This window comes from Engystomops pustulosus, chromosome 9, assembly GCF_040894005.1.
Source record: "Engystomops pustulosus chromosome 9, aEngPut4.maternal, whole genome shotgun sequence".
Lineage (NCBI taxonomy): Eukaryota > Metazoa > Chordata > Amphibia > Anura > Leptodactylidae > Engystomops > Engystomops pustulosus.
In genome coordinates this window covers 17,735,992-17,751,242 of record NC_092419.1, presented here as the reverse complement: position 1 = coordinate 17,751,242, position 15,251 = coordinate 17,735,992, and the positions used below count along the sequence as shown (strand labels likewise).

At 49.7% G+C, this 15,251-nt stretch overlaps 1 protein-coding gene across 5 annotated transcripts in view; it reads left to right on the top strand.

The window, feature by feature from the left end:
• Positions 1-14,690: 14,690 nt before the first annotated feature.
• HDX (highly divergent homeobox) overlaps positions 14,691-15,251 on the top strand; it is a 28,832-nt gene continuing 28,271 nt past the window's right edge. For 2 of the 5 annotated variants that reach the window (XM_072123596.1, XM_072123593.1), the window contains exon 1: positions 14,691-14,818. Coding sequence is in view for 3 of the 5 variants with exons in the window: in XM_072123594.1 (XP_071979695.1) it covers positions 15,218-15,235 (18 nt within the window). In the remaining 2 variants the exon portion in view is untranslated. Of the gene's footprint in view, positions 14,819-15,134; positions 15,236-15,251 lie in introns of those variants that run through there. The other 3 variants (XM_072123594.1, XM_072123595.1, XM_072123597.1) reach the window with 3 other exon arrangements.

Genomic DNA, 15,251 nt, shown 5'->3' with positions numbered 1-15,251 from the left:
TTAGTAGTTAGCTCCCCTAGTGGTGGATGTATAATCTGAATGTAGTGAGCTCCTCCTAGTGGTGATGTATAATCATTATGAAGTGAGCTCCTCCTAGTGGTGGTGTATAATCTGTATGTAGTGATCTCCCCCTAGTGGTGGTGTATAATCTGTATGTAGTGATCTCCTCCTAGTGGTGGTGTATAATCTGTATGTAGTGAGCTCCCCCTAGTGGTGGTGTATAATCTGTATGTAGTGAGCTCCCCCTAGTAGTGGTGTATAATCTGTATGTAGTGATCTCCTCCTAGTGGTGGTGTATAATCTGTATGTAGTGAGCTCCTCCTAGTGGTGGTGTATAATGTGTATATAGTGATCTCCCCCTAGTGGTGGATGTATAATCTGTATGTAGTGATCTCCCCCTAGTGGTGGATGTATAATCTGTATTTGTGGCTAGAAAGCAATGGAGCTGTATTTAGATCTAAATGCTTGTGTTTGGGAACCAGTAACGTCTGTTCTGCAACTTTTATTGGCAAACAGTGGAATTTTAATAGGCATCTTCACAAGATCATCTTTTCAAATGCAGTTTTAGAAACCAAAAGCAGGTGTGGATTACAATAGGTGAGAAGATATCACTGAGAGAAGCTCCTCCTCTTTTTGTAACTCCATTCCTGATTTGCACATTAAAAAATTGCATCTGAAAACCTGATCGTGTGAACGCACTGAATCTCTTTTTGCTGCTCTGTTGCCTGTCATGTTTATCGTTTGGGTTTTGCCCCTTTAATAAATCTGGCAGCAGTGTTCTCTTTCTGTGCAGGGGTCACTCTGACCTTAAATTTGCCAGGGGCGACTGAAGCATCTTTGCCACATTCTTGGAAACTTTTTAAAAACTGGTCATCCTTACTTCTGTCCCTGCAATAGCTGAGGGAATGATACATTTGTTGCTCAGTGCTTCTACGTTTGGCTTCTTGTGACCTTTTGGGGGCAAAAAGTTGCAAAAACCATAATGAGTCACAGAAGCTAAATGATAATTCTCACGCGTTTTGCCGCTCACAAGCGTCAGGAAGAGAAGTCCTGCTCTCACACTGCTGAGGGTTTGTCCCAATTTCATCCAGTTCCATGCGAATGTCAGAATCTCAACCACAGACAGATACATTGGGGCAGATTTACTTACCCGGTCCATTCGCGATCCAGCGGCGCGTTCTCTGCGCTGGATTCGGGTCCGGCCAGGATTCATTAAGGTAGTTCTTCCGCCGTCCACCAGGTGGCGCTGCTGCGCTGAAAAGCATCAGAACGCACTGGAGTTCACCGAGCCGAGCTGAGTGAAGGTAAGTGCAAGCTCCGCGACAGATTATTTTTTTTCCGAATCCGTCGGGTTTTCGTTCGACCACGCCCCCGATTTCAGTCGCGTGCATGCCAGCGCCGATCCAGGGGCAATACAGGGAAAATCGGCGCTAATCGGAAATATTTGGGTAACACGTCGGGAAAACGCGAATCGGGCCCTTAGTAAATGACCCCCATTGTAACAAGTTATAACAGACAGGAGCGAGCTGGGGCTTCTGTGTATAACTACAATGCCCCCACTCACTGACAACAAGCAGAGATCCTGGAGCATCTGTTAGAGTCTGAAATTCTCAGATCTTCATGGCTCTCATAGGCGGCAGTGAGAGGTATCCCCCCCCCCTGCTCCGGTCACATGACATCTCAGAGAATGACCCCCTAATTGACAGTAGATGAGCGGCGCTGGGGACGGGGAGACTTTAGATTAGATCATTGCAGATTACTAATTACTATCATTTACCTGGAAGGCTCCTCCTCCTCTCCCCGTTCCACAATTACCAGGTATTGAGGTGTTATCAGGAACCGGGGGCCGCGGCTGCAGATCCCTGCGATCATCTCCCACACTCTGCTATAAAGACGGTTATTAGCGAACACTAATAGCGCAGCGCACACAGCGGGCGCAGCCGCAACACTATGATCAACCTCTGCTGGATGTTCTGCAAGATAGGAGGCTGCCGGGGCGAGGAGAGGCAGCGCTACTACATGTATACACATCATACAGGGGGCAGTATACAGAGGCAGCGCTACTACATGTATACACATCATACAGGGGGCAGTATACAGAGGCAGCGCTACTACATGTATACACATCATACAGGGGGCAGTATACAGAGGCAGCGCTACTACATATATACACATCATACAGGGGGCAGTATACAGAGGCAGCGCTACTACATGTATACACATCATACAGGGGGCAGTATACAGAGGCAGCGCTACTACATATATACACATCATACAGGGGGCAGTATACAGAGGCAGCGCTACTACATGTATACACATCATACAGGGGGCAGTATACAGAGGCAGCGCTACTACATATATACACATCATACAGGGGGCAGTATACAGAGGCAGCGCTACTACATGTATACACATCATACAGGGGGCAGTATACAGAGGCAGCGCTACTACATGTATACACATCGTACAGGGGGCAGTATACAGAGGCAGCGCTACTACATGTATACACATCATACAGGGGGCAGTATACAGAGGCAGCGCTACTACATGTATACACATCATACAGGGGGCAGTATACAGAGGCAGCGCTACTACATGTATACACATCATACAGGGGGCAGTATACAGAGGCAGCGCTACTACATGTATACACATCATACAGGGGGCAGTATACAGAGGCAGCGCTACTACATGTATACACATCATACAGGGGGCAGTATACAGAGGCAGCGCTACTACATGTATACACATCATACAGGGGGCAGTATACAGAGGCAGCGCTACTACATGTATACACATCATACAGGGAGCAGTATACAGAGGCAGCGCTACTACATGTATATACACTCACCGGCCACTTTATTAGGTACACCTGTCCAACTGCTCGTTAACACTTAATTTCTCATCAGCCAATCACATGGCGGCAACTCAGTGCATTTAGGCATGTAGACATGGTCAAGACAATCTCCTGCAGTTCAAACTGAGCATCAGTATGGGGAAGAAAGGTGATTTGAGGCCTTTGAACGTGGCATGGTTGTTGGTGCCAGAAGGGCTGCTCTGAGTTTTTCAGAAACTGTTGATCTACTGGGATTTTCACGCACAACCATCTCTAGGGTTTACAGAGAATGGTCCGAAAAAGAAAAAACATCCAGTGAGCGGCAGTTCTGTGGGCGGAAATGCCTTGTTGATGCCAGAGGTCAGAGGAGAATGGGCAGACTGGTTCGAGCTGATAGAAAGGCAACAGTGACTCAAATCGCCACCCGTTACAACCAAGGTAGGCAGAAGAGCAGCTCTGAACGCACAGTACGTCCAACTTTGAGGCAGATGGGCTACAGCAGCAGAAGACCACACCGGGTGCCACTCCTTTCAGCTAAGAACAGGAAACTGAGGCTACAATTTGCACAAGCTCATCGGAATTGGACAGTAGAAGATTGGAAAAACGTTGCCTGGTCTGATGAGTCTCGATTTCTGTTGCAACATTCGGATGGTAGGGTCAGAATTTGGCATCAACAACATGAAAGCATGGATCCATCCTGCCTTGTATCAACGGTTCAGGCTGGTGGTGGTGGTGTCATGGTGTGGGGAATATTTTCTTGGCACTCTTTGGGCCCCTTGGTACAACGCCACAGCCTACCTGAGTATTGTTGCTGACCATGTCCATCCCTTTATGAGCACAATGTACCCTGTAACATCTGATGGCTACTTTCAGCAGGATAATGCGCCATGTCATAAAGCTGGAATCATCTCAGACTGGTTTCTTGAACATGACAATGAGGTCACTGGACACAAATGGCCTCCACAGTCACCAGATCTCAATCCAATAGAGCATCTTTGGGATGTGGTGGAACAGGAGATTCGCATCATGGATGTGCAGCCGACAAATCTGCGGCAACTGTGTGATGCCATCATGTCAATATGGACCAAAATCTCTGAGGAGCTTCCAGCACCTTGTTGTATCTATGCCACGAAGAATTGAGGCAGTTCTGAAGGCAAAAGGGGGTCCAACCCGTTACTAGCATGGTGTACCTAATAAAGTGGCCGGTGAGTGTACATCATACAGGGGGCAGTATACAGAGGCAGCGCTACTACATGTATACACATCATACAGGGGGCAGTATACAGAGGCAGCGCTACTACATGTATACACATCATACAGGGGGCAGTATACAGAGGCAGCGCTACTACATGTATACACATCATACAGGGGGCAGTATACAGAGGCAGCGCTACTACATCTATATACATCATACAGGGGGCAGTATACAGAGGCAGCGCTACTACATGTATACACATCATACAGGAGGCAGTATACAGAGGCACCGCTACTACATGTATACACATCATACAGGGGGCAGTATACAGAGGCAGCGCTACTACATGTATACACATCATACAGGGGGCAGTATACAGAGGTAGCGCTACTACATGTATATACATCATATAGGGGGCAGTATACAGAGGCAGCGCTACTACATGTATACACATCATACAGGGGGCAGTATACAGAGGCAGCGCTACTACATGTATATACATCATATAGGGGGCAGTATACAGAGGCAGCGCTACTACATGTATACACATCATACAGGGGGCAGTATACAGAGGCAGCGCTACTACATGTATATACATCATACAGGGGGCAGTATACAGAGGCAGCGCTACTACATGTATATACAACATACAGGGGGCAGTATACAGAGGCAGCGCTACTACATGTATACACATCATACAGGGGGCAGTATACAGAGGCAGCGCTACTACATGTATATACATCATATAGGGGGCAGTATACAGAGGCAGCGCTACTACATGTATACACATAATACAGGGGGCAGTATACAGAGGCAGCGCTACTACATGTATACACATCATACAGGGGGCAGTATACAGAGGCAGCGCTACTACATGTATACACATCATACAGGGGGCAGTATACAGAGGCAGCGCTACTACATGTATACACATCATACAGGGACATACAGGGAGCAGTATACAGAGGCAGCGCTACTACATGTATACACATCATACAGGGGGCAGTATACAGAGGCAGCGCTACTACATGTATACACATCATACAGGAGGCAGTATACAGAGGCAGCGCTACTACATGTGTACACATCATACAGGGGGCAGTATATAGAGGCAGCGCTACTACAGGTATACACATCATACAGGGGGCAGTATACAGAGGTAGCGCTACTACATGTATATACATCATATAGGGGGCAGTATACAGAGGCAGCGCTACTACATGTATACACATCATACAGGGGGCAGTATACAGAGGCAGCGCTACTACATGTATATACATCATATAGGGGGCAGTATACAGAGGCAGCGCTACTACATGTATACACATCATACAGGGGGCAGTATACAGAGGCAGCGCTACTACATGTATATACATCATACAGGGGGCAGTATACAGAGGCAGCGCTACTACATGTATATACAACATACAGGGGGCAGTATACAGAGGCAGCGCTACTACATATATACACATCATACAGGGGGCAGTATACAGAGGCAGCGCTACTACATGTATATACATCATATAGGGGGCAGTATACAGAGGCAGCGCTACTACATGTATACACATAATACAGGGGGCAGTATACAGAGGCAGCGCTACTACATGTATACACATCATACAGGGGGCAGTATACAGAGGCAGCGCTACTACATGTATACACATCATACAGGGGGCAGTATACAGAGGCAGCGCTACTACATGTATACACATCATACAGGGAGCAGTATACAGAGGCAGCGCTACTACATGTATACACATCATACAGGGGGCAGTATACAGAGGCAGCGCTACTACATGTATACACATCATACAGGAGGCAGTATACAGAGGCAGCGCTACTACATGTGTACACATCATACAGGGGGCAGTATATAGAGGCAGCGCTACTACAGGTATACACATCATACAGGGGGCAGTATACAGAGGCAGCGCTACTACATGTATACACATCATACAGGGGGCAGTATACAGAGGCAGCGCTACTACATGTATACACATCATACAGGGGGCAGTATACAGAGGCAGCGCTACTACATGTGTACACATCATACAGGGGGCAGTATATAGAGGCAGCGCTACTACAGGTATACACATCATACAGGGGGCAGTATACAGAGGCAGCGCTACTACATGTATACACATCATACAGGGGGCAGTATACAGAGGCAGCGCTACTACATGTATACACATCATACAGGGGGCAGTATACAGAGGCAGCGCTACTACATGTATACACATCATACAGGGGGCAGTATACAGAGGCAGCGCTACTACATGTATACACATCATACAGGGGGCAGTATACAGAGGCAGCGCTACTACATGTATACACATCATACAGGGGGCAGTATACAGAGGCAGCGCTACTACATGTATATACAACATACAGGGGGCAGTATACAGAGGCAGCGCTACTACATGTATACACATCATACAGGAAGCAGTATACAGAGGCAGCGCTACTACATGTGTACACATCATACAGGGGGCAGTATATAGAGGCAGCGCTACTACAGGTATACACATGATACAGGGGGCAGTATACAGAGGCAGCGCTACTACATGTATACACATCATACAGGGGGCAGTATACAGAGGCAGCGCTACTACATGTATACACATCATACAGGGGGCAGTATACAGAGGCAGCGCTACTACATGTATACACATCATACAGGGGGCAGTATACAGAGGCTCCGCTACTACATGTATACACATCATACACGGGGCAGTATACAGAGGCTCCGCTACTACATGTATACACATCATACACGGGGCAGTATACAGAGGCAGCACTACTACATATATACACATCATACAGGGGGCAGTATACAGAGGCAGCGCTACTACATGTATATACATCATATAGGGGGCAGTATACAGAGGCAGCGCTACTACATGTATACACATCATACAGGGGGCAGTATACAGAAGCAGCGCTACTACATGTATATACATCATATAGGGGGCAGTATACAGAGGCAGCGCTACTACATGTATACACATCATACAGGGGGCAGTATACAGAAGCAGCGCTACTACATGTATACACATCATATAGGGGGCAGTATACAGAGGCAGCGCTACTACATGTATACACATCATACAGGGGGCAGTATACAGAAGCAGCGCTACTACATGTATACACATCATACAGGGGGCAGTATACAGAGGCAGCGCTACTACATGTATACACATCATACAGGGGGCAGTATACAGAGGTAGCGCTACTACATGTATATACATCATATAGGGGGCAGTATACAGAGGCAGCGCTACTACATGTATACACATCATACAGGGGGCAGTATACAGAGGCAGCGCTACTACATGTATATACATCATATAGGGGGCAGTATACAGAGGCAGCGCTACTACATGTATACACATCATACAGGGGGCAGTATACAGAGGCAGCGCTACTACATGTATATACATCATACAGGGGGCAGTATACAGAGGCAGCGCTACTACATGTATATACAACATACAGGGGGCAGTATACAGAGGCAGCGCTACTACATGTATACACATCATACAGGGGGCAGTATACAGAGGCAGCGCTACTACATGTATATACATCATATAGGGGGCAGTATACAGAGGCAGCGCTACTACATGTATACACATAATACAGGGGGCAGTATACAGAGGCAGCGCTACTACATGTATACACATCATACAGGGGGCAGTATACAGAGGCAGCGCTACTACATGTATACACATCATACAGGGGGCAGTATACAGAGGCAGCGCTACTACATGTATACACATCATACAGGGACATACAGGGAGCAGTATACAGAGGCAGCGCTACTACATGTATACACATCATACAGGGGGCAGTATACAGAGGCAGCGCTACTACATGTATACACATCATACAGGAGGCAGTATACAGAGGCAGCGCTACTACATGTGTACACATCATACAGGGGGCAGTATATAGAGGCAGCGCTACTACAGGTATACACATCATACAGGGGGCAGTATACAGAGGCAGCGCTACTACATGTATATACATCATATAGGGGGCAGTATACAGAGGCAGCGCTACTACATGTATACACATCATACAGGGGGCAGTATACAGAGGCAGCGCTACTACATGTATATACATCATACAGGGGGCAGTATACAGAGGCAGCGCTACTACATGTATATACAACATACAGGGGGCAGTATACAGAGGCAGCGCTACTACATATATACACATCATACAGGGGGCAGTATACAGAGGCAGCGCTACTACATGTATATACATCATATAGGGGGCAGTATACAGAGGCAGCGCTACTACATGTATACACATAATACAGGGGGCAGTATACAGAGGCAGCGCTACTACATGTATACACATCATACAGGGGGCAGTATACAGAGGCAGCGCTACTACATGTATACACATCATACAGGGGGCAGTATACAGAGGCAGCGCTACTACATGTATACACATCATACAGGGAGCAGTATACAGAGGCAGCGCTACTACATGTATACACATCATACAGGGGGCAGTATACAGAGGCAGCGCTACTACATGTATACACATCATACAGGAGGCAGTATACAGAGGCAGCGCTACTACATGTGTACACATCATACAGGGGGCAGTATATAGAGGCAGCGCTACTACAGGTATACACATCATACAGGGGGCAGTATACAGAGGCAGCGCTACTACATGTATACACATCATACAGGGGGCAGTATACAGAGGCAGCGCTACTACATGTATACACATCATACAGGGGGCAGTATACAGAGGCAGCGCTACTACATGTGTACACATCATACAGGGGGCAGTATATAGAGGCAGCGCTACTACAGGTATACACATCATACAGGGGGCAGTATACAGAGGCAGCGCTACTACATGTATACACATCATACAGGGGGCAGTATACAGAGGCAGCGCTACTACATGTATACACATCATACAGGGGGCAGTATACAGAGGCAGCGCTACTACATGTATACACATCATACAGGGGGCAGTATACAGAGGCAGCGCTACTACATGTATACACATCATACAGGGGGCAGTATACAGAGGCAGCGCTACTACATGTATACACATCATACAGGGGGCAGTATACAGAGGCAGCGCTACTACATGTATATACAACATACAGGGGGCAGTATACAGAGGCAGCGCTACTACATGTATACACATCATACAGGAAGCAGTATACAGAGGCAGCGCTACTACATGTGTACACATCATACAGGGGGCAGTATATAGAGGCAGCGCTACTACAGGTATACACATGATACAGGGGGCAGTATACAGAGGCAGCGCTACTACATGTATACACATCATACAGGGGGCAGTATACAGAGGCAGCGCTACTACATGTATACACATCATACAGGGGGCAGTATACAGAGGCAGCGCTACTACATGTATACACATCATACAGGGGGCAGTATACAGAGGCTCCGCTACTACATGTATACACATCATACACGGGGCAGTATACAGAGGCTCCGCTACTACATGTATACACATCATACACGGGGCAGTATACAGAGGCAGCACTACTACATATATACACATCATACAGGGGGCAGTATACAGAGGCAGCGCTACTACATGTATATACATCATATAGGGGGCAGTATACAGAGGCAGCGCTACTACATGTATACACATCATACAGGGGGCAGTATACAGAAGCAGCGCTACTACATGTATATACATCATATAGGGGGCAGTATACAGAGGCAGCGCTACTACATGTATACACATCATACAGGGGGCAGTATACAGAAGCAGCGCTACTACATGTATACACATCATATAGGGGGCAGTATACAGAGGCAGCGCTACTACATGTATACACATCATACAGGGGGCAGTATACAGAAGCAGCGCTACTACATGTATATACATCATACAGGGGGCAGTATACAGAGGCAGCGCTACTACATGTATACACATCATACAGGGGGCAGTATACAGAAGCAGCGCTACTACATGTATATACATCATATAGGGGGCAGTATACAGAGGCAGCGCTACTACATGTATATACATCATATAGGGGGCAGTATACAGAGGCAGCGCTACTACATGTATACACATCATACAGGGGGCAGTATACAGAAGCAGCGCTACTACATGTATACACATCATACACGGGGCAGTATACAGAGGCAGCGCTACTACATGTATACACATCATATGGGTTACAGGTTCCTCTACTACATGTGTAGGTTGGGTGATGCTTCCTGTCCTCCACCATTTATAGCGGCGTCAGACTAATGACTATGGACGTTGTATCGGAGGATTGTCTATACAGCGCAAGAAAATGGCAAACAAGAATTGACAACTGTAGAGACCAACAACAGCACGAAAGTGCCAAAACCCCGTCCTGTTATAATGAGCGCATGACTCCATGTCCACTATGACCGCCTTAAAGGGACACAGTCAGTGGATTTTACCCAATTACACTCCTAGCACCTCTCAGGTCGAGGTTGAAATGTCCGTTCTACAAATCTCACATACCTGGGAATGATAAATGCAGATAAAGACCTGTAGCTCATAGGAACACAAGCCTGATACAATCTTAAAGATAAGATTCTTATCTTTAATATGACACATTCCCTGCAGCTGCACCATGCCCCTCCTCCTTCCTTCCCTGCAGCAACACCATGCCCCTCCTCCTTCCTTCCCTGCAGCCGCACCATGCCCCGCTTCCTTCCCTGCAGCCGCACCATGCCCCGCCTCCTTCCTTCCCTGCAGCCACACTATGCCCCGCCTCCTTCCCTGCAGTCGCACAATGCCTGCCTCCTTCCTTCCCTGCAGCCACAACATGACCCGCCTCCTTCCCTCCCTGCAGCCGCACCATGACCCGCCTCCTTCCCTCCCTGCAGCCGCACCATGACCCGCCTCCTTCCCTCCCTGCAGCCGCACCATGACCCGCCTCCTTCCCTCCCTGCAGCCCCACCATGACCCGCCTCCTTCCTTCCCTGCAGCCGCACCATGACCCGCCTCCTTCCCTCCCTGCAGCCGCACCATGCCCCGCCTCCTTCCTTCCCTGCAGCCGCACCATGACCCGCCTCCTTCCCTCCCTGCAGCAGCACCATGACCCGCCTCCTTCCCTCCCTGCAGCCCCACCATGACCCGCCTCCTTCCTTCCCTGCAGCCCCACCATGACCCGCCTCCTTCCTTCCCTGCAGCCGCACCATGACCCGCCTCCTTCCCTCCCTGCAGCCGCACCATGCCCCTCCTCCTTCCTTCCCTGCAGCAACACCATGCCCCTCCTCCTTCCTTCCCTGCAGCCACACCATGCCCCGCTTCCTTCCCTGCAGCCGCACCATGCCCGCCTCCTTCCTTCCCTGCAGCCACACTATGCCCCGCCTCCTTCCCTGCAGTCGCACAATGCCTGCCTCCTTCCTTCCCTGCAGCCACACCATGACCCGCCTCCTTCCCTCCCTGCAGCCGCACCATGACCCGCCTCCTTCCCTCCCTGCAGCCGCACCATGACCCGCCTCCTTCCCTCCCTGCAGCCGCACCATGACCCGCCTCCTTCCCTCCCTGCAGCCCCACCATGACCCGCCTCCTTCCTTCCCTGCAGCCGCACCATGACCCGCCTCCTTCCCTCCCTGCAGCCGCACCATGACCCGCCTCCTTCCTTCCCTGCAGCCGCACCATGACCCGCCTCCTTCCCTCCCTGCAGCCGCACCATGACCTGCCTCCTTCCCTCCCTGCAGCCCCACCATGACCCGCCTCCTTCCTTCCCTGCAGCCGCACCATGACCCGCCTCCTTCCCTCCCTGCAGCCGCACCATGACCCGCCTCCTTCCCTCCTTGCAGCCGCACCATGACCCGCCTCCTTCCCTCCCTGCAGCCGCACCATGACCCGCCTCCTTCCCTCCCTGCAGCCCCGCCATGCCCTCCTTGCTTGTAGGGGACGCCCCATACTGCCACATTCTCGCGCAGGCGCAGTATGTCTCCTACGTACATGCCGGAAACATAGGCGTTCTGTGTAAGTGGCGCTGTTCAGCCCATTAGGATCACGTCTGAGCTAGCCTGAGGCAGCACGGCCACCTAGTTCAGAAGCAATCCCACTGGGCTGTACGGAAATACTGTGCCCTTCCTCTTTCTAGGTTGAACCTGGCGCAAGCATCGATGTGGAGTAGCAAACCTTTGCTGCCGCTCCCCGGGAGGCTACTCCGCACCGCTCGAGAAAATTAGCATATTAGTTGGATTATTTGTAGATTACGTAGGTACACATAAGGTACATTCACTGGTTAAACAGCGCTCAAGCTGGTGACAGGTTCCCTTTAACCAGGGGCGGGCAATTAATTTTCCCATGAGGCCACATGAGAAATTGGAATGGTTTTGGAGGACCAGGCAAATATACTTCCCCTCAGTTGTACCCAATAGCTAATGCCCCCGCTCCTTATACCCCATTTACAGTGCCCCCGCTCCTTATGCCCCATTTACAGTGACCCCTCTCCTTATGCCCCCTTTACGGTGCCCCCGCTCTTTGTGCCCCATTTACAGTGCCCCCTCTCCTTATGCCCCATTTACAGTGCCCCCGCTCCTTATACCCCATTTACAGTGCCCCCCGCTCCTTATGCCCCATTTACGGTGCCCCCGCTCTTTGTGCCCCATTTACAGTGCCCCTGCTCCTTATAGCCCATTTACAGGGCCCCTTCTCCTTATATCCCATTTACAGGGCCCCCTCTCCTTATGCCCCATTTACAGTGCCCCCGCTTCTTATACCCCATTTACAGTGCCCCCTCTCCTTATACCCCATTTACAGTGCCCCCTCTCCTTATGCCCCATTTACAGTGCCCCCTCTTCTTATACCCCATTTACAGTGCCCCCTCTCCTTATACCCCATTTACAGTGCCCCCGCTCCTTATACCCCATTTACAGTGCCCACTCTCCTTATGCCTCATTTACAGTGCCCCCTCTCCTTATGCCCCATTTACAGTGCCCCCGCTCCTTATACCCCATTTACAGTGCCCCCGCTCCTTATACCCCATTTACAGTGCCCCCGCTCCTTATACCCCATTTACAGTGCCCCCTCTCCTTATACCCCATTTACAGTGCCCCCTCTCCTTATACCCCATTTACAGTGCCCCCTCTCCTTATGCCTCATTTACAGTGCCCCCTCTCCTTATACCCCATTTACAGTGCCCCCTCTCCTTATGCCCCATTTACAGTGCCCCCTCTCCTTATGCCTCATTTACAGGGCCCCCTCTCCTTATGCCCCATTTATAGGGCCCCCTCTCCTTATATCCCATTTACAGTGCCCCCTCTCCTTATGCCCCATTTACAGTGCCCCCGCTTCTTATACCCCATTTACAGTGCCCCCGCTCCTTATGCCCCATTTACAGTGCCCCCGCTCCTTATGCCCCATTTACAGTGCCCCCTCTCCTTATGCCTCATTTACAGGGCCCCCTCTTCTTATGCCTCATTTACAGGGCCCCCTCTTCTTATGCCCCATTTACAGTGCCCCCTCTCCTTATACCCCATTTACAGTGCCCCCGCTCTTTGTGCCCTCAGCAGGCAGTCCGGCAGAGGAGCTGATGTGGGCCGGTCAGAGACAATTAGAGGACAGGATGTGACCTGTGGGCCATACAATGCCCAGGTCTGACATATAATGTATATACTGTATATAACCCCGGCAGTGACATCACATATAGTGTATACACCCCGGCAGTGACATCACCGAAACATATAATGTATACACCCCAGCAGTGCCATCACAGGACACATATAATGTATATACTGTATATACCCCAGCAGTGCCATCACAGGACACATATAATGTATATACTGTATATACCCTGGCAGTGCCATCACAGGACACATATAATGTATATACTGTATATACCCCGGCAGTGCCATCACAGGACACATATAATGTATATACTGTATATACCCCGGCAGTGACATCACAGGACACATATAATGTATATACTGTATATACCCCGGCAGTGACATCACAGGACACATATAATGTATATACTGTATATACCCCGGCAGTGACATCACAGGACATATATAATGTATATACTGTATATACCCCGGCAGTGACATCACAGGACACATATAATGTATATACTGTATATACCCCGGCAGTGACATCACAGGACACATATAATGTATATACTGTATATACCCCGGCAGTGACATCACAGGACACATATAATGTATATACTGTATATACCCCGGCAGTGACATCACAGGACACATATAATGTATATGCTGTATATACCCCGGCAGTGACATCACAGGACACACATAATGTATATACTGTATATACCCCGGCAGTGACATCACAGGACACATATAATGTATATACTGTATATAACCCGGCAGTGCCATCACAGGACACATATAATGTATATACCCAGCAGTGACATCACAGGACACATATAATGTATATACTGTATATACCCTTGCAGTGGCATCACATATAATGTATATAAAGTATATACCTCGGCAGTGACATCACATATAATGTATATACTGTATATACCCCGGCAAGACATGTTTCTCTATGTATATCCACACACTGTGGTGACGTCACTACCTCCCCGGGTGAATATACTGTATATCCTGCAGTGTGGGGGCTGGGGGGGCACATTCATTATTCATGGATCCCATCCCCCCTGTCTCCCCTGATCTCGGCCTCCCATTGGCTGCTGTCTGTGGTGACGTCACAATCATGATGAGAATTGATGATCGGACGCGCTGATTTCATTGTCTGGACCTGGAGCCGAGCGGAGCCGGGCCCCGGGACCCCAGCGGCGGGGGGAGGTATGTGGAGGGCGGGGGGCACCGGGCTAGAGGAGGGGGCGCGGGCCGGAACGGGAACAGGGAGGGGGGACACCAGAGGGAGAAGACACCCGCCCCCACTGCTTGTGAGGGAGAAGCTCGGCCATACGGGGCTTCCCTGGCCCCTGCGCCGCTAGTACACGCCATGCAGCTCTCCAGCAGCCGAGGGGTTAATGCGAAATCATCTGCCCCCCCCTCCTTCCCGGCCCCACAAGGGGGGGAGCTACCGCACCGCCCCCTTCCCAAGCATGCGCACTGCGCTGCACCTGTCTCATACCGCGCGGAAACCATGTCTCCCGTCACGTGGGCTGCGACCTCATCACCAGGGCGGTGCTCGGATGTGACGTCACGCGCGGCTGGTTTACGGAGCGAGCGGTTGTGATGTCACGTGTACATCATGTATGACATCTAAGAC